This window comes from Melospiza melodia, unplaced genomic scaffold (assembly GCF_035770615.1).
Source record: "Melospiza melodia melodia isolate bMelMel2 unplaced genomic scaffold, bMelMel2.pri scaffold_140, whole genome shotgun sequence".
Lineage (NCBI taxonomy): Eukaryota > Metazoa > Chordata > Aves > Passeriformes > Passerellidae > Melospiza > Melospiza melodia.
Genome location: NW_026948510.1, coordinates 364365 through 384863, shown reverse-complemented (window position 1 = coordinate 384863; position 20499 = coordinate 364365). Strand labels below are relative to the sequence as shown.

Here is a 20499-nt window from a genome sequence, read left to right as displayed (position 1 = left end):
TGCCGGTGGCGGTGCCCGCGGTGCCCGCGGTGCCGGTGTCGGTGCCGGCGTGCCGGAGTCGGTGCCGAGCTGCGGGAGCGCTGGCCAGGAGCGGCGCGGGCGGAGGAGCTGGAGGCGGGAGCTCGGCAAGCTGCGGGCGGCGGGACAGGGCTGGCCCGGTACGGAACGGGACACCGGGGACAATGAGGGGACAACGAGGGGACAGCGGGGGGACAACGGGACCGGGAGGGGACAGAGGGGGGACACCGGGGACAGCGGGACAGGGCTGGCCCGGTACGGAACGGGACAGCGGAGGGGACAGCGGGGACAGCGGGACCGGGAGGGGACAGCGGGGACACTAAGGGGACAGCGCGGGGACAGCGGGGGACAGCGGGGACAGCGGGGGGACAACGGGACCAGGAGGGGACAGCGGGGACAGGGGCTGGCCCGGTACAGAACGGGACAGCGGGGGACAGCGGGGGGGACAGCGGGACAATGAGGGGACAGCAGGGGCAACGAGGGGACAGCGGGACAGGGGCTGGCCCGGTACGGAACGGGACAGCGGGGACAGCGGGGACAATGAGGGGACAGCGGGGCCAGGAGGGGACAGCGGGACAGCGGGCTGGCCCGGTACGGAACAGGACAGCGGGACAGTGGGGAGGGACAGCGAGGGGACACCGGGGGGGACACCGGGGACAGCGGGACAGGGCTGGCCCGGTACGGAACGGGACACCGGGGACAGTGGGGACAGCGAGGGGACACCGGGGGACACCAGGGACAGCGGGACAGCGGGCTGGCCCGGTACGGAACGGGACAGCGGGGACAATGAGGGGACAGCGGGGGGACAGCGGGACAGCGGGCTGGCCCGGTACGGAACGGGACAGCGGGGACAGCGGAGGGACAACGGGGGGACAACGGGGGACAGCGGGACCGGGTGGGGACAGCGGACCAGAAGAGCGGGACAGTGCGGCGACAGCGGGACAGCGCGGGGAAAACGGGACCGAAAGGGGACAGCGGGACCGGGAGGGGGTCCGGGGGTGTCCCCGCGCTGTCCCAAGTGTCCCCAAGTGTCCCCTCGCCGCAGGCGGCTGCAGGAGGCCGAGAGCCGCAACCTGGAACTGGAAGCGAAACTGCGGCGGCTGCAGAGCGACCCCCCCGGGCCGGGGCCGCCCCCCCTCCCAAGCAAGGACCCCTCCCCAAAATATCCTAATGACCCCCCAAAATCCAGTGATCCCCCCCCAAAAAAATCCCAGCGACCCCCCGGGCCCCGGCCCGCCCCCACCCCAAGGCAAGACCCCTCCCCAAAAAAATCCAGTGACACCCCCAAGAATCTCCTAAAATATCTCAATGACCCCCCCCCAAAAATCAATGGGACACCCCAAAATCCCAGTGACCCCCCGGGCCCCCCTGCTGCAAGGCAAGACCCCCCCCAAAAATCCATGGGACACCCCCGGAAATGTCCCCAAAATCTCAATGACTCCCCCCAAAATCCTTGGGAAAGCCCCCAAAAAAATCCCCAAAAAACCCCAGTGATCCCCCGGAATGTCCCCAAAATCCAAGTGACCCCCCCCAAAATCATTTGGGACACTCCAGGAATGTCCCCCAAATCCCTGTGACCCCCCGCCCCAAAATCCTTGGGGACACCCCGGAATGTCCCAAAATCCCAAAGGTCCCCCCAAAAATCCTTGGGGACACCCCGGATTGTCACCAAAAATTCCTCAGGTCCCCCCCTCGCCCCCTCCCCAAAATATTAAAATATTTTGTTGTTTGTTTTTTTTTTTGGGGGGGGGGGCAGGAACCCGTCTCCCCCTTCTGAACCCCAAAATCTCCATGGGGGGGGGGGTCCAGGACATCGCCCCTCCCCAAATTTGTGGCTGCGGGGGGGAAGAAACCCCCCCAAATCTGAGACCCCCCCCCCCCAAAATCCCACCGGACCCCCCAAATCTGAGACCCCCCCCCCACAAAACAGGTCCCCAATATTTTTTATGGGGTCCAACCTGCCCAAACCCCCCCTCCCCAAATTGGGGCGCTGGGGGCTCCCAGAAAATTTTGGGTGGGTCCAACCCTGACCGAGCCCCCCCCTCCCCAAATTTCCCTTTCAGGAGATGCGGGGCAGCCCCCCCCCATCGCGGCCCCCCCCGCGGAGGTAAGGGGGCGTTTTTGGGGGGGATTTTGGGGTTTTTTGGGTTTTTTTTTTGTTTTTTGGGGTGATTTTTTGGGTGATTTTGGGGTGATTTTGGGGTGATTTGGGGGGGCTGACGCTCTGTGCTCTCTCCGCAGCCACGCCCCGGCTTTTCCGCTCCCCCCTGGGGCTGCCCCTGTCCCGGCACCTGCTGCTCTGGGCCCGGGTATGTGGGGCTGTGTCACTGTCACCTGTGTCACTGTCACCCATTGTCACCTGTGCCACCCCCTGCCATCCCTGCATCCCTGCCATCCCTGTCACCACCCTGGCATTGCCATTGTCACCCATTGTCACCCCCTGCCATCCCTGTCCCGGCACCTGCTGCTCTGGGCCCGGGTATGTGGGGCTGTGTCACTGTCACCGTGTCACCCATTGTCACCTGTGCCACCCCCTGCCATCCCTGCCATCCCTGTCACCCCCTGGCGCTGCCATTGTCACCCATTGTCACCCCCTGCATCCCCTGTCCCGGCACCTGCTGCTCTGGGCCCGGTATGTGGGGCTCTGTCACTGTCACCTGTGTCACCGTCACCCATTGTCACCTGTGCCACCCCCTGCCATCCCCTGGCATTGCCACTGTCACCCCCTGTCCCGGCCCCTGCTGCTCTGGGCCCGGGTGTGTGGGCTGTGTCACTGTCACCGTGTCACCCATTGTCACCTGAGCCACCCCCTGGCATTGCCATTGTCACCCACTGTCACCCCCTGCCACCCCTGCCATCCCTGTCACCCCCTGGCATTGCCATTGTCACCCATTGTCACCCCCTGTCCCGGCCCTGCTGCTCTGGGCCCGGTATGTGTGGCTGTGTCACTGTCACCGTGTCACTGTCACTGTCACCTGAGCCACCCCTGCATTGCCATTGTCACCCATTGTCACCTGTGCCACCCCTGCCATCCCTGTCACCCCCTGGCATTGCCATTGTCCCCCATTGTCACCCATTGTCACCCATTGCCACCCCTGTCCCGGCACCTGCTGCTCTGGGCCCGGGTATGTGGGGCTGTGTCACTGTCACCTGTGTCACTGTCACTGTCACCGTGTCACCCATTGTCACCTGAGCCATCCCCTGGCATTGCCATTGTCACCCATTGTCACCCCTGGCATCGCCATTGTCACCCCCTGTCACCCCCTGCCATCCCCTGCCACTGTCATTGTCACCGCCCGTCACCCCCGTCACCCCCCTGGCCATGTCCTGCTAGTGCCATCCCTGTCACTGCCACCACCTCCTGTCACCTCCTGCCACCCCTGCTGTCCCTGTCACTCCCTGCCACTGCCACTGCCACCCTGCCACTGCCACCCACTGCCACTGTCACCCACTGCCACTGCCACCCACTGCCACTGCCACCCTGCCACTGCCACCCTGCCACTGCCACCCACTGCCACCCTGACACTGCCACCCACTGCCACTGCCACCCTGCCACTGCCACCCACTGCCACTGTCACCCACTGCCACTGCCACCCACTGCCACCCACTGCCACTGCCACCCTGCCACTGCCACCCACTGCCACTGTCACCCACTGCCACCCACTGCCACTGCCACTGCCACCCACTGCCACCCTGACACTGCCACCCACTGCCACCCTGACACTGCCACCCTGCCACTGCCACCCACTGCCACTGTCACCCACTGCCACTGCCACTGCCACCCACTGCCACTGTCACCCTGACACTGCCACTGTCACCCACTGCCACTGCCACCCTGACACTGCCACCCACTGCCACTGCCACCCTGCCACTGCCACCCACTGCCACTGTCACCCACTGCCACTGCCACCCACTGCCACCCACTGCCACTGCCACCCTGCCACTGCCACCCACTGCCACTGTCACCCACTGCCACCCACTGCCACTGCCACTGCCACCCACTGCCACCCTGCCACTGCCACTGCCACCCACTGCCACTGCCACCCACTGCCACTGCCACCCACTGCCACTGCCACCCTGCCACTGCCACCCACTGCCACTGCCACCCTGCCACTGCCACTGCCACTGTCACCCTGCCACTGCCACCCACTGCCACCCTGCCACTGCCACTGTCACCCACTGCCACTGTCACTGCCACCCACTGCCACCCACTGCCACTGCCACCCTGCCACTGCCACTGTCACCCACTGCCACCCACTGCCACTGCCACCCACTGCCACTCCCACCCACTGCCACCCACTGCCACTGCCACCCTGCCACTGCCACTGTCACCCACTGCCACCCACTGCCACTGCCACTGCCACCCTGACACTGCCACCCACTGCCACTGCCACCCTGCCACTGTCACCCACTGCCACTGCCACCCACTGCCACCCTGCCACTGCCACCCTGCCACTGCCACCCTGCCACTGCCACCCACTGCCACTGCCGCCCACTGCCACTGCCACCCACTGCCACTGTCACCCACTGCCACTGCCACCCTGCCACTGCCACTGCCACCCACTGCCACTGCCACCCTGCCACTGCCACTGCCACCCACTGCCACCCCGGCCATGTCCCCAAGGCCACCCCTGTCACCCCCTGTCACTGCCACCCCGGCCATGTCCCCAGGGCCACCCCCGCTACTGCCACCCCCCTGTCACTGCCACCCCAGCCATGTCCCCAAGGCCACCCCTGCCACCCCCAGCCACTGTCACCCCCTGTCACTGCCACCCCGGCCATGTCCCCAGGGCCACCCCTGCCACTGCCACCCCCTGTCACTGCCACCCCGGCCATGTCCCCAAGGCCACCCCTGCCACCCCCAGCCACTGTCACCCCCTGTCACTGCCACCCCCACCCGTGTTGCTGCCACCCCGGCCGTGTCCCCAAGGCCACCAACCCCGGGCAGGTGACAAGCGCGGCCGGGCCACCCCTGGGCACTGCCACCACCCAACGCCACCACCCTAGGGGGACAACAGCGCCACCCTTGGGGGACAGCGCCCACCGCCGTGTCCCCATGTCCCCAACGCGGAGGTGCCACCACCCTGAGGGGACCTGGGAGGGTGGCACGGCGTGGGGGGGAAGGTGTGGTGACAATGACGGTGACAATGACGGTGACAATGACGGTGACAATGACGGTGGACAATGATGGTGACAATGACGGAGTGACACCAACGGTGACAATAACGGTGACAATGACGGTGACACCGACGGTGACAATGACGGAGTGACACCGACGGTGACAATGACGGTGACAATGACGGTGACAATGACGGTGACAATGACGGAGTGACACCGACGGTGACAATGACGGTGACAATGATGGTGACAATGACGGTGACAATGACGGTGACAATGATGGTGACACCGACGGTGACAATGACGGAGTGACACCGACGGTGACAATGACGGTGACAATGACGGTGACACCGACGGTGACAATGACGGTGACAATAACGGTGACAATGACGGTGACACCGACGGTGACAATGACGGTGACAATAACGGTGACAATGACGGTGACAATGATGGTTTCACCGACGGTGACAATGACGGTGACAATGACGGTGACAATGACGGTGACAATGACGGAGTGACACCGACGGTGACAATGACGGTGACACCGACGGTGACAATGACGGAGTGACACCGACGGTGACAATGATGGTGACAATGACAGAGTGACACCGACGGTGACAAGTGTCGCTGTCCCCAGGTGCCACACCCCGGTGCCACCAAGGACTGTTTGCTGCTCTGCGCCGCCGGCCTGCGCCCCCCGCCCGCGCCCCCCGGGACCCCCCCCTAATTCCCCAAAGTGTCCCCAAGGTGTCCCCAAAGTGTCACCAAGGTGTCCCCAAGGTGTCCCCGAGGTGTCCCCGAGGTGTCCCCAAAGTGTCCCCAAGGTGTCCCTGAGGTGTCCCCGACTCCCGTTTGTTGCACTTGAGCCCCCCTTTGCCACGGGGGGGTGACCCTGTACAGAGACCCCTCCCCAAAATCCGAAACCCCCTCCCCAAAATCGCACCGGACACTTGTGGGGGGGGGGGTCCCCAAATCCGAGACCCCCTCCCCAAAATCCGAGACCCCCTCCCCAAAATCGCACCGGACACTTGTGGGGGGGGGGGCCCCAAATCCGAGACCCCCTCCCCAAAATCCGAGACCCCCTCCCCAAAATCCCACTGGAACCCCCCCAAAATCCGAAACCCCCTCCCCAAAATCTCACCGGACACTTGGGGGGGGGGTCCCCAAATCCGAGACCCCCTCCCCAAAATCCCACTGGAACCCCCCCCCCCAAAATCACGGGAACTCCCCCCAAAATCGCCCCCAAGACCCCTCCCCAAAAATCCCACCGGACGCCTCCCCAAAATCACGGGACCCTCCCCAGAATCGCACCGGAACCCTCCAAATCCAAGACCCCCCCCCTTCAAAATCTCACTGGAACCCCCCAAAATCCGAGACCCCCTCCCCAAAATACCACCGGGCACTGAGGACGGGGGGGGGGGGGGGTCCCCAAATCCGAGACCCCTCCCCAAAATCCGAGACCTCCTCCCCAAAATCCCACCGGACTCCCCCAAAATCTGAGACCCCTCCCCAAAATCACGGGACCCCCCCCCAAAAAATCGCACCGGACACTGAAGGGGGGGGGGGGAAATCCCCAAATCCGAGACCCCTCCCCAAAATCCACCGGACCCCTTCCCCCAAAATCCGAGACCCTCCCCAAAATCCCACCGGAATCCCCCGAGACCCCTCCCCAAAAATCGCACCAGGCACTTGGGGGGGGTCCCCAAATCCGAGACCCCCTCCCCAAAATCCCACCGGACCCCTCCCAAAAAGTCCCACCGAGCACTGAGAGTGGGGGGGGGGTCCCAAATCCGAGACCCCTCCCCAAAATCACAGACTCCCCCTCCCCAAAAAATCGCACCGGACACTGAGGGGGGTTCCCCAAATCCGAGACCCCTCCCCAAAATCCCATCGGACCCCCCCCCCCCCCAAAAATCAAAAATCCCACTGGAATCCCCCGAGACCCCCCCCCAAAATCACGGGACCCCCCCCCCAAAAAAAAATGCCACCAGGGACTGGGGGGGGGGGTCCCCAAATCCAAGACCCCTCCCCAAAAAAAAATCCCCCCAGTCCCCACAACGCGCGTGTCCCCTTCCCCCCACCCCAATAATTTGGGGAGGGGTCTCCCCGCTGCCCCCATGACCCCTCCCCGAGGGGCAGCGGGATGCGACCCCCCCCAAATAAAGGGTGGGGGTCTCTCCCCGCCCCCCCAAATAAAGGGTGGGGGTCTCCCCCTTGACCCCCCCCAAATAAAGGGTGGGGGTCTCCCCCTTGACCCCTCCCCAAATAAAGGGTGGGGGTCTCCCCCTTGACCCCCCCCAAAATAAAGGGTGGGGGTCTCCCCTTGACCCCTCCCCAAATAAAGGGTGGGGGTCTCCCCCTTGACCCCCCCCAAAATAAAGGGTGGGGGTCTCCCCCTTGACCCCTCCCCAAATAAAGGGTGGGGGTCTCCCCCTTGACCCCCCCCCCCCAAATAAAGGGTGGGGGTCTCTCCCCGCCCCCCCCATTAGTAATTTATTTGTAGGGACTTTGCACTGCGGACCCCTCCCCTTATTTATGCCCCGCCCCCTTCCCCCCCCCCCCGGGGGGCGCCCCCTCCCCAAATTCCGCCCCCCCCGGTTTGTGACGCCCCCGGGGGGGGAGGATGAGAATAAAGTTGTGTTTGTGCCATCGCCGTGTCCCCAACTGTCCCCAAACTGTCCCCAAGTGTCACCCACGTGTCCCCAAATTGTCCCCGAGTCCCCAAAATGTCCCCGAGTCCCCAAAATGTCCCCCTGTGCCACCCCCGTGTCCCCAAATTGTCCCCGAGTCCCCAAAATGTCCCCCTGTGCCACCGCCGTGTCCCCAAATTGTCCCCGAGTGTCACATCCCCATCCCCAAATGTCCTCATGTCCCCAAATGTCACCCACGTGTCCCCAAAATGTCCCCAAGTGCCACCCCCGTGTCCCCAAATTGTCCCCGAGTCCCCTCCTGCCACCGCCGTGTCCCCAAAATGTCCCCGAGTGCCACCCCCGTGTCCCCAAATGTCACCCACGTGTCCCCAAATTGTCCCCCTGTGCCACCCCCAACGTCCCCAAATTGTCCCCGAGTGTCACATCCCCATCCCCAAATGTCCTCATGTCCCCTCCTGCCACCACCGTGTCCCCAAACTGTCCCCAAGTGTCACCCCCATGTCCCCAAAATGTCCCCCTGTGCCACCCCCACGGTCCCCAAATTGTCCCCGAGTGTCACATCCCCATCCCCAAATGTCCTCATGTCCCCAAGTGCCACCCACGTGTCCCCAAATTGTCCCTGAGTCCCCTCCTGCCACCGCCGTGTCCCCAAAATGTCCCCAAGTGTCACCCCCGTGTCCCCAAATTGTCCCCGAGTGTCACCCCCGTGTCCCCAAATTGTCCCCAAGTGCCACCCCCATGTCCCCAAAACGTCCCTGAGTCCCCTCCTGCCACCCACGTGTCCCCAAACTGTCCCCGAGTGTCACCCACGTGTCCCCGAAGTGTCCCTGTGTCCCCTCCTGTCACCGCCCTGTCCCCAAATTGTCCCCAAATGTCCCCAGGTGCCACCCCCATGTCCCCAAATTGTCCCTGAGTCCACTCCTGCCACCGCCCTGTCCCCAAATTGTCCCCAAGTGTCACCGCCGTGTCCCCAAATTGTCCCCGAGTGCCACCCCCGTGTCCCCAAACTGTTCCTCTGTGCCATCCCCATGTCCCCAAGCTGTCCCTGTGTCCCCTGTTCTGCCCACCGTGTCCCCAAACTGTCCCCAGTGCCACCCACGTGTCCCCAAATTGTCCCCGAGTCCCCTCCTGCCACCCCATGTCTCCAAATTGTCCCCCTGTGCCACCCCTGTGTCTCCAGCCTGTCCCCAGGTGCCACCCAGTGTCCCCAGTCGATCCCTGTGCCACCCAGCGTGTCCCCAAACTGTCCCCAGGTGCCACCCAGTGTCCCCAAACTGTCCCCAAATGCCACCCAGTGTCTCCAGGCTGTCCCCAAGTGCCACCCAGTGTCCCCATCCATCCCTGTGCCACCCCTGTGTCCCTAAACTGTCCCCAGGTGCCACCCAGTCTCCCAAACTGTCCCCAAGTGCCACCCAGCGTGTCCCCGTTCTGTACCCAAGTGCCACCCAGTGTCCCCAATCCGTCCCCAAGTGCCACCCCTGTGTCCCCAGTCCGTCCCCAAGTGCCACCCCTGTGTCCCCAGTCCGTCCCCAAGTGCCACCCCTGTGTCCCCAAACTGTCCCCAGGTGCCACCCAGTGTCCCCAGTCCATCCCTGTGCCACCCCTGTGTCCCCAAACTGTCCCCAAGTGCCACCCAGTGTCACCACTCCATTCCTGTCCCACTGGCACGTCCCCAGCCTGTCCCCAGGTGCCACCCAGTGTCCCCATTCCATCCCCAAGTGCCACCCAGCGTGTCCCCAAACTGTCCCCAGATGCCACCCCCGTGTCCCCATTCTGTCCCCAGGTGCCACCCACTGTCCCCAAACTGTCCCCAGATGCCACCCCCGTGTCCCCATCCATCCCTGTGCCACCCAGCGTGTCCCCAGTCCATCCAGGTGTCCCCAAGTGCCACCCAGCGTGTCCCCAAACTGTCCCCGAGTGCCACCCGGCGCTGTCCCCCCCGTGTCCCCTCGGTGCCACCCGGGTGCCAAAAAGTCTCTTTAGTATAAATAAGGGGGGGGAGGGGACACGCGGTGACCCCGCGGGGACAATAAAGTGACAAAGGCACGGGGGGGGGGGGAGGGGACAGTGCCACCCTCGGGGACAAAGGGACAGCGGTGCCACCCTCGGGGGCGGTGCCACCCTTGGGGACAGCGGTGCCACCGCGGGGACAGTGCCGGGGGGGGGCTCAGTAGTACGGGGGTGGCACTGCGGGTGACACAGGTGACACCAGCGTGTCCTGGAGGGTGGCACAGGTGACCCGGGAGGTGACACCCACGGGTGACACGGGTGACACCGGCGCGTCCTGGAGGGTGACACTGCTGTCCTTGAGGTGACACCCACGGGTGACACAAGTGACACTGGTGTGTCCTGGAGGGTGGCACAGGTGACACAGGAGGTGACACAGGTGACACCAGCGTGTCCTGGAGGGTGACATGGGAGTCCTGGAGGTGACACCCACGGGTGACACGGGTGACACCGGCGTGTCCTGGAGGGTGACACAGGTGACACTGCTGTCCTGGAGGTGACACCCACGGGTGACACAAGTGACACCGGTGTGTCCTGGAGGGTGGCACAGGTGACACAGGTGACACGGGCGACCCGGGAGGTGACACAGGTGACACCAGCGTGTCCTGGAGGGTGACATGGGAGTCCTGGAGGTGACACCCACGGGTGACACCAGCGCGTCCTGGAGGGTGGCACGGGTGACACAGGTGACACCGGCGTGTCCTGGAGGGTGACACTGCTGTCCTGGAGGTGACACCCACGGGTGACACGGGTGACACCGGCGTGTCCTGGAGGGTGGCACAGGTGACACTGCTGTCCTGGAGGGTGGCACAGGTGACACCGGCGTGTCCTTGAGGTGACACCCACGGGTGACACAGGTGACACCGGCGTGTCCTGGAGGGTGGCACAGGTGACACTGCTGTCCTGGAGGTGACACCCATGGGTGACACGGGTGACACTGCTGTCCTGGAGGGTGGCACAGGTGACCTGGGAGGTGACACAGGTGACACCAGCGTGTCCTAGCGGGTGGCACAGGTGACCCGGGAGGTGGCACAGGTGACAGCTACACCACGGTGCCACTCGGGGAGCCGCCGTTCTGCGAGGACAGGCCCTGCAGGGGGAGGGGACAGCGGTGTCACCGCGGGGGGAGGGGACACACGCCACGCCCTGTGACGTCACCGCGGGGACACCCGGGGGATTCCCTAAAATCCGCGATTTGTGTCCCCAAAATCCGTGGTTTGTCCCCAAAATCCGCGGTTTGTGTCCCCAAAATCCGCGGTTTGTGTCCCCAAAATCCGCGGTTTGTCCCCAAAATCCGCGGTTTGTGTCCCCAAAATCCGAGATTTGTCCCCAAAATCAGCGATTTGTCCCCAAAATCCACGATTTGTCCCCAAAATCCGCGGTTTGTGTCCCCAAAATCCGCGATTTGTCCCCAAAATCCGCGGTTTGTCCCCAAAATCCGCGGTTTGTGTCCCCAAAATCCGCGGTTTGTCCCCAAAATCCGTGATTTGTCCCCAAAATCCGCGGTTTGTGTCCCCAAAATCCGAGATTTGTCCCCAAAATCCGCGGTTTGCGTCCCCAAAATCCGCGGTTTGTCCCCAAAATCCACCATTTGTCCCCAAAAATTCAACCCGGACACCCCAAATCCCATCCCGGGCGCCCCGAGACTCACGGGGACCCACGGGGACAAAGGAGCCTGTCACGAGGGACTATCGCGATATCGCGATACAAACCTGCTCCAGACGAGCTCCTCCAAGAGCCCCGAAATCTCCCCAGATCCCCTCCCGGACACGCCAAATCCCCCCAAAACCCTCCCTGACACCCCAAATCCCCCCAAAACCACCCCAAAACCCGCGCAGGACACCCCAAATCCCCCAAAACCCCCCAAAACCCTCGACAGGACACCCCAAATCCCCCCCAAAACCCCCCAAAACCCTCGACAGGACACCCCAAATCCCCCCCCAAACCACCCCAAAACCCTCGCAGGACACCCCAAATCCCCCCAAAACCACCCCAAAACCCTCGCAGGACACCCCAAATCCCCCCAAAACCACCCCAAAACCCTCGACAGGACACCCCAAAACCCCCCAAAACCACCCCAAAACCCCTCTGGGACGCCCCCAGACTCACGGGGACCCCCGGGTTATCCCCGGGGACGGACGAGCCCGTCGCGACAGACTGTCACAATATGGTCCAGGTGATGCTGGCACCCCCAAATCCCCCCAAAATCAGCCCAAATCCCCCGAGAACTACCCCAAATCCCATCCAGGGCACCCCAAATCCCCTCCAGGACCCCCCAAATCCCCCCGGAGCCCCCTCCCCGCACTCACAGAGACCCCCGGCTGCACCCAGGTGCCGATGAGCCCCATCCTGGCAGCTGTCACCATACCAAACTGGAGATCCTGGCACCCCAAATCCCCCCTCAAACACCCCAAATCCTGTATGAGACCCCCCAAAACCCCCCCAAATCCTGTATGAGACCCCCCCAAAATCCCCCCAAATCCTGTATGAGACCCCCCCAAAATCCCCCCAAATCCCCTCGGAGCCCCCTCCCCGCACTCACAGAGACCCCGGGCCGTGCCCAGGTGCAGATGAGCCCCTCCTGGCAGCTGTCACCATACACACCTGGAGCTCCTGGCACCCCAAATCCCCCCTCAAACCCCATCCCAGACCCCCTAAAACCCCCCTCAAACACCCCAAATCCCCCATAAACCCCCCCAAATCCCCTCGGAGCCCCCTGCCCGCACTCACAGAGACCCCGGGCCGTGCCCAGGTGCAGATGAGCCCCATCCTGGCAGCTGTCACCATACCAAACTGGAGATCCTGGCACCCCAAATCCCCCCTCAAACACCCCAAATCCTGTATGAGACCCCCCCAAACCCCCCCAAATCCCCTCGGAGCCCCCTGCCCGCACTCACAGAGACCCCGGGCTGTGCCCAGGTGCAGATGAGCCCCTCCTGGCAGCTGTCACCATACCAAACTGGAGATCCTGACACCCCAAATCCCCCCTCAAACACCCCAAATCTATTCTAAACCCCCCAAAACCCCCCCAAATCCCCTCGGAGCCCCCTCCCCGCACTCACAGAGACCCCGGGCCGTGCCCAGGTGCAGATGAGCCCCTCCTGGCACGCCGTCACGATGCAATCCTCCAGGAAGAGCAGCACCGTCAGCCTCTCCTGGGCGATCTTCTTGCACACCAGCGGCTCCAGCAGCGGCACCTCGTGCAGCCGCGGGCACAGCGCCGTGCCCAGCACCTTGGCCGAGTCCAGGGACCCTCCCCGCGACCCCGGCCCGCTTTGGGGAGGGGGCTTCTCGCCGTTATTGCCGCCCCCTCCTCCTCCTCCTCCCCGGCTGATGTTGCCCAGGCTGTGGTAACGTTTGTGCTCCTTCTCGGCCGCCCCTCGGGGGTCGCGCAGGGTCAGCGTGGCGAAGCGCCCCGCGCTCAGCACCGGCGGGACGCGGGGCGACATCTGGGGGCCCCCGCCGGGCTGCGGGAGGCTGTTGGAGCGGGACAGGGAGCGCGGCAGCCCCGGCACGGAAGGCGGGGGCGGTCCCGGTGCTGCTGCCGGCGGCGGCTCCTCGCCGGTAACGGCGGCGGCGGGGCGGGAGCGGGGAAGCGGCGGCCGCGGCTCCAGCACGTCCTCGGTGAGGTCCCACAGGCAGAACTGCGTGTCCTGGCCGGCCGAGCCGAAGCGGTAGGCGACGCTCGGCGGGTCCTCGGCGCCGTCGCCGCGCCCGTCCCCCTGCCCGTCGGGCGGCGCGAAGGGATCGAACGCCACCGCGTTCACCCACGACTTGTGGCCGTGCCCTCGGGCCACCACCCGGCCCTCGGCGAACGACCACACGGTCACCAGGTCGTCCTCCCCGCCGGTGACCACGTAGCGGCCGTCGGGGCTCCAGCAGACGCAGAGCAGCCCCCCGAAGTAGCTGCGCATCATGCCCTGCAGCAGCATGGAGGAGAAGTGGAACACCCGCAGCACGCCGTCCTGGCTGACGCAGGCCAGCGAGCGCCCGTCCGGCGAGAAGGCGAACTCGTTGAGCGGCCCCGAGCCCACGGCCCACTTGAGCAGCGGGTTCCGGGGCGTCTTGCTCTTGCAGGAGAAGACCCTGAAGCCTTCTCCTTGCGTCAGCAGCGTGTACTGCGGGCTGGTGGCGCCGCACGGCTGCTCCGCGTCGTACAGGTACAGGTGGCCGCTGGCGTGCGACGCCAGGAACAGGCGCTCCGTGTCCGGCAGCCACCGCACCAGCGTCACCTTGGACTTGTCGATCAGGCGCTGAAGGGGTTAAAAAAGGAAAAAAAAAAAAATAATAAGGGGTGGTGGGGGTGGTCCCGTGGAGGGTCTTGTGGTGGGTCTGGGGAGGTTCTGGGGGTCCCATGGGTGATCTCAAGGGGTTCCTGGTGGTCCCATGGGGGATCTAAAGGGGTTCCTGGTGGCCCTGGTGGTCCCATGGGGGATCTCAAGGGGTTCCTGGTGGTCCCATGGGGGATCTAAAGGGGTTCCTGGTGGTCCCATGAGGGATCTCAAGGGGTTCCTGGTGGTCCCATGGGTGATCCTGAGGCATTCATGGTGGCCCTGGGGAGGTCCTGGTGGTGCCATGGGGGATCTCAAGGGGTTCCTGGTGTCCCTGGTGGTCCCATGGGGGATCTCAAGGGGTTCCTGGTGGTGCCATGGGGGATCTCAAGGGGTTCCTGGTGGCCCTGGAGGTTCCATGGGTGATCTCAAGGGGTTCCTGGTGTCCCATGGGGGATCTCAAGGGGTTCCTGGTGGTCCCATGGGGGAACTCAAGGGGTTCCTGGTGGTCCCATGGGGGAACTCAAGGGGTTCCTGGTGGCCCTCGTGGTCCCATGGGGGATCTCAAGGGGTTCCTGGTGGTCCCATGGGGGATCTAAAGGGGTTCCTGGTGGCCCTGGAGGTTCCATAGGGGATCTCAAGGGGTTCCTGGTGGTCCCATGGAGGATCTCAAGGGGTTCCTGGTGGCCCTCGTGGTCCCATGGGGGATGTCAAGGGGTTCCTGGTGGCCCTCGTGGTCCCATGGGGGATCTCAAGGGGTTCCTGGTGGTCCCATGGGGGATCTAAAGGGATTCCTGATGGTCCTACAGGGGATCTCGAGGGGTTCCTGGTGGTCCCACGGGTGATCCCAAGGGGTTCCTAGTGGTCCCAAGGCGTTCCTGGTGGTCCTGGGGAGGTTCTGGTGGTCCCATGGGGGGTCTTGAAGGGGTTGTGGTGGGTCTGGGGAGGTTCTGGGGATCCCATGGGGTGATCTCAAGGGGTTCCTGGTGGCCCTACTGGTCCCATGGGGGATCTCAAGGGGTTCCTGGTGGCCCTGGAGGTTCTATAGGGGATCTCAAGGGGTTCCTGGTGCCCCTCGTGGTCCTATGGAGGAAGCCACGGGGCTCCTGGTGATCCCATGGGGGATCTCAAGGGGTTCCTGGTGGCCCTCGTGGTCCCATAGGGGATCTCAAGGGGTTCCTGGTGGCCCTGGAGGTTCTATAGGGGATCTCAAGGGGTTCCTGGTGGTCCCATGGGTGATCTCAAGGGGTTCCTGGTGGCCCTATGGTGGCCCTACTGGTCTCATGGGTGATCCCAAGGGGTTCCTGGTGGTCCCATGGGGGATCCTGAGGCGTTCATGGTGGCCCTGGGGAGGTCCTGGTGGTCCCATGGGTGATCTCAAGGGGTTCCTGGTGGTCCCACAGAGCTCCCAAGGGGTTCCTGGTGGCTCTGGGGAGGTTCTGGTGCTCCCATGGGGTTCCTGGTGGCCCTGGGGAGGTTCTGGTGCTCCCATGGGCTTACTGGTGGTCCCATGGGGCTCCTAATGGGTTCCTGGCGGCCCTATGGTGGCCCTACTGGTCCCATGGAGGATCTCAAGCGCTTCCTGGTGGTCCCATGGTGTCCCTGCTGGTCCCACAGAGCTCCCCAGGTTTCCCGGTGTCCCCGAGGCCTCCCTGGTGTCCCTGAAGTGTCCCCGAGGTGTCCCCGATGTCCCTGGTGTCCCCAAGGTATCCCTGGTGTCCCCCGGTGTGTCCCCGGTGTCCCCAAGGCGTCCCCAATGCCCCAGGCGTCCCCAAGGTGTCCCCGGAGTCCCCGAGGCCTCCCCAATGTCCCCGGTGCCCCCGAGGCATCCCCGAGGTGCCCCCAAGATGTCCCCAAGGTGTCCCCGAGGTGTCCCCGGAGTCCCCAAGGTGTCCCCAAGGCATTCCTGGTGTCCCCGAGGTGTCCCCGGTGTCCCTGAGGCCTCCCCAATGTCCCCGGTGTCCTGGAGATGTCCCTGGTGTCCCTGAGGTGTCCCTGAGGCCTCCCCAATGTCCCCGGTGCCCCCGAGATGTCCCCCAGGTGTCCCCAGTGTCCCCGGTGTGCCCAAGGCCTCCCCAATGTCCCCGGTGTCCCCAATGTCCCCGAGGCGTCCCCAGTGTCCCCGGTGCCCCCGAGGTGCCCCCGAGGCATCCCCGAGGTGCCCCCAAGATGTCCCCAAGGTGTCCCCGGTGTCCCTGAGGTGTCCCTGGAGTCCCCGAGGTGTCCCCAAGGCATCCCTGGTGTCCCCAAGGTGTCCCCGGAGTCCCCAAGGTGTCCCCAAGGTGTCCCCGAGGTGTCCCCAAGGTGTCCCCAAGGTGTCCCCGGAGTCCCCAAGGTGTCCCTAAGGTGTCCCCGAGGTGTCCCCAAGGTGTCCCCGGAGTCCCCAAGGCCTCCCTGGTGTCCCTGAGACCTCCCCAATGTCCCCGGTGCCCCCGAGGTGTCCCCGGTGTCCCCAAGATGTCCCCAGTGTCCCCGGTGCCCCTGAGGTGCCCCCAAGGTGTCCCCGGTGTCCCCAAGATGTCCCCAGTGTCCCCGGTGTCCCCGGTGTCCCTGAGACCTCCCCAATGTCTCTGGTGTGCCCAAGGCCTCCCCAATGTCCCTGATGTCCCCAAGGTGTCCCCGGTGTCCCCGAGGTGTCCCCGGTGTCCCCGACCTCCTCGTTGAAGAGCCGCCCGGCGCTCTCCTTCTTGGCCAGGTCCAGGTACTGCACCTGCCCGGCCGAGAAGCCGACGAGCAGCGCCAGGGTCTCGGTGCCCGCCGTGAACTGGTTGAAGTCGTGGCACGTGGGCTGCGTGCCCTTGTACACGCGCTTGTCGATGGGACGCTGCAGGTCCAGCGCCTGCGGGGACACGGGCACACGGGGACGCTGGCACCGGAGGGGTGGCACGGGCACCGCAGGGGTGGCACTGCCACTGTCCTGGTCATTGGCACCGGCAGGGTGGCACTGGCACCGCAGGGGTGGCACTGCCACTGTCCTGGTCACTGGCACCGGCAGGGTGGCACTGGCACCGCAGGGGTGGCACTGCCACTGTCCTGGTCACTGGCACCGGCAGGGTGGCACTGGCACCTGTGTGGTGGCACTGGCACCCCTGAAGTGACATTGGCACCGGCAGGGTGGCACTGGCACTGTCCTGGTCATTGGAACCTGTGGGGTGGCACTGGCACCAGAGAGGTGGCACTGGCACTGTCCTGGTCATTGGCACTGTCACTGGCACCCAGGGGGTGGCACGGGCACCGCAGGGGTGGCACTGGCACCCCTGAAGTGACACTGGCACCGGCAGGGTGGCACTGGCACCGGAGGGGTGGCACTGCCACCAGCACTGCCAGGGGATGTCCCTGGGGTCACTGTCACCACCCCTGGGGTCACTGTCACTGATCTTGGGGTCACTGTCACTGTCCCTGGGGTCACTGTCACCAACCTGGGGGTCACTGTCACCACCCCTGGGGTCACTGTCACTGATCTTGGGGTCACTGTCACTGTCCCTGGGGTCACTGTCACCAACCTGGGGTCACTGTCACCAAACTGGGGTCACTGTCACCACCCCTGGGGTCACTGTCACCGATCTTGGGGTCACTGTCACCACCCCTGGGGTCACTGCCACCAAACTGGGGTCACTGTCACTGTCCTGGGGTCACTGTCACCAAACTGGGGTCACTGTCACCAACCTGGGGGTCACTGTCACCAAACTGGGGTCACTGTCACTGTCCCTGGGGTCACTGTCACCAACCTGGGGGTCACTGTCACCACCCCTGGGGTCACTGTCACCAATCTTGGGGTCACTGTCACCACCCCTGGGGTCACTGCCACCAAACTGGGGTCACTGTCACTGTCCTGGGGTCACTGTCACCAAACTGGGGTCACTGTCACTGTCCTGGGGTCACTGTCACCAACCCTGGGGTCACTGTCACCAACCTGGGGGTCACTGTCACCAAACTGGGGTCACTGTCACTGTCCCTGGGGTCACTGTCACCAACCTGGGGGTCACTGTCACCACCCCTGGGGTCACTGTCACCGATCTTGGGGTCACTGTCACCACCCCTGGGGTCACTGCCACCAAACTGGGGTCACTGTCACTGTCCTGGGGTCACTGTCACCAAACTGGGGTCACTGTCACCAACCCTGGGGTCACTGTCACCGATCTTGGGGTCACTGTCACCAACCTGGGGTCACTGTCACCAACCCTGGGGTCACTGTCACCAAACTGGGGTCACTGTCACCAATCTTGGGGTCACTGTCACCAACCTGGGGTTACTGTCACTGTCCCTGGGGTCACTGTCACTGTCCCTGGGGTCACTGTCACCGTCCCTGGGGTCACTGTCACTGTCCCTGAGGTCACTGTCACCAACCCTGGGGTCACTGTCACTGTCCCTGGGGTCACTGTCACCGTCCTGGGGTCACTGTCCCTGGGGTCACTGTCACCAACCCTGGGGTCACTGTCACCAAACTGGGGTCACTGTCACTGATCTTGGCGTCACTGTCACCAATCCTGGGGTCACTTTTGACCCTTAATCCCCTCGTTATTCCCCCGGTTCTCTCCCGTATTTCCCTCGGTTCTCTCCCGTTATTCCCCCGTTCCCTCGCCGGATCTCTCCCGTCATTCCCCCGGTTCTCTCCCCCGTTATTCCCCCGGTTCTCTCCACGGTTCTCCCCCGTTATTCCCCCAATTCTCTCCCATTATTGCCCCGTTTCTCTCCCCGTTATTCCCCCGCTTCTCCCCACGGTTCTCTCCCCCGTTACCCTCCGGCTGCCGCGTCCCCCGCTGCCGCTCCCTCCGTAGAAATGCAGCTCCCTGCCGAGGTTACAGCACACTCGGCTCCGCTCCGCGGCTCCCCCGGGCGGGCTCCGGCTCCGGGCCAGCCTCACCACCGAGAGCCGAACCGGCGGCAGCGCCCCGGGGCCCGGCGGGGCAGGCCCGGCCGGGGCTGAGGCGGAGGAGGCGGCGGCGGCGGCGGGGCCCAGCAGGCGGTAGGAGCCCTCGCGGGTGCGGAAGCGGCTCTTGAGCTCCGGAGCGGCCGCGGGAGGCTCGGCCGGGCCCGGGCCCGCGCCCGCCGCCGCCGCCGCCGCCATGGCCGCCGGAAGCCGCCTCAGGAGCGGGCGGGAGCGGCCATGGCCGCCATGGCGGCGCTGAGTCAGCGAGGCCACGCCCACTTGAGAGGGGAAGCCACGCCCATGGAGGTGGGACTGACCAATCAAGGCGTGAGGCGGGAGGGGACACGCCCATTGAGAGGGGAGGGAGAGTCCATATAAGGGATGGCCACGCCCCCGAGTGGTGGCCACGCCCCAAAATATGGAAGCCGCGCCTCTAATTGAGACCGAGCCCGTGAGTGGCAGAAACCACGCCCCAAAACAAGGAGACCACGCCTCCAAAATGAAACCACGCCCCAAGGCAGAGACCACGCCCCAAATGAAGGCGCAGCTATGATGGAAACCACACCCCCAAAATATGGCAACCACGCCCCCAAATGAAGCCACATCTGTGAGTGGCAGAAGCCACGCCCCCAAAATAGGAGCCACGCCCCCAAACTGAAACCACGCCCCTGATTGACACAGATCCCACCCCCAAACATGAAGGCCACACCCTGAAAATGAGACCACACCCCTCCAAACAAGACCCCCACCAATTAGTGGAAGAAGCCACGCCCCAAACTATTGAGACCACTCCCCCAAAATGAAACCACGCCCCCAGTTAACATTAAGCCCACGCCAAAATTGGGGAAACCCCACCCCAAAGTCAGGCACAGCTGTGCCTGTGGTGTCCCCATGATGTCCCCAAAGCCATGATGTCCCCAGGGGTGTCCCCATGATGTCCCCAGCACCTCTCCCATGTCTGGTGTCCATCTGTGTTCATCCATGTCCGGCCATTCCGGCCTTGGGACACTCCTGTGGGAGCCTCTTGATGGCCCCTTGACCCCTGCGGGAGGAGGGGACCAGTGCACCCAGTACAGACCAGTTAGCCCAGTACAGACCAGTTAACACCAGTACAGACCAGCACAGACCAGTTAACACCGGTTCACCCAGTACAGACCAGTTAACACCAGTACAGACCAGTACAGACCAGTTAACACCGCTTCACCCAGTACAGACCAGTTAACCCAGTACAGACCAGCTAACACCAGTTCACCCAGTCTGGGCTGCCCCATAGGAAAAGAGAGGGAAGCGTGAGGGGAGAAAAGGGCGGGAAAACGTGAGGGGGGAGAAAAGAGCGGGAAAACGTGAGAGGAAGAAGAGAGAGAAATGCGAGGGGAAAAGGGAGGGAATTGTGAGGGGGAAAGAGAGAAATGTGAGTGGAAATGAGAGGGAAAATGTGAGGGGAGAAGGGAGGGAAACATGAGGGGGAAAGAGAAGTAAATGTGAGGGGGAAAGGTCAGAAATCGTGAGGGGGAAAAGGGCGGGAAAATGTGAGGTGAAAAGAGAGGGAAATGTGAGGGGGAAA

The 20499-nt window shown here is 64.3% G+C and overlaps 1 protein-coding gene across 1 annotated transcript; it reads right to left on the bottom strand.

The window, feature by feature from the left end:
* Nucleotides 1–10440: 10440 nt before the first annotated feature.
* DMWD (DM1 locus, WD repeat containing) lies at nucleotides 10441–19133 on the bottom strand. The gene is made up of 4 exons (XM_063182022.1): nucleotides 18804–19133; nucleotides 16719–16904; nucleotides 12857–14047; nucleotides 10441–10884 (listed from the first exon to the last, which is right to left on the bottom strand). Exons 1-4 carry the CDS (start codon nucleotides 19131–19133, stop codon nucleotides 10837–10839), a joined length of 1755 nt encoding a protein of 584 aa, XP_063038092.1. The 3' UTR covers nucleotides 10441–10836.
* Nucleotides 19134–20499: the final 1366 nt, after the last annotated feature.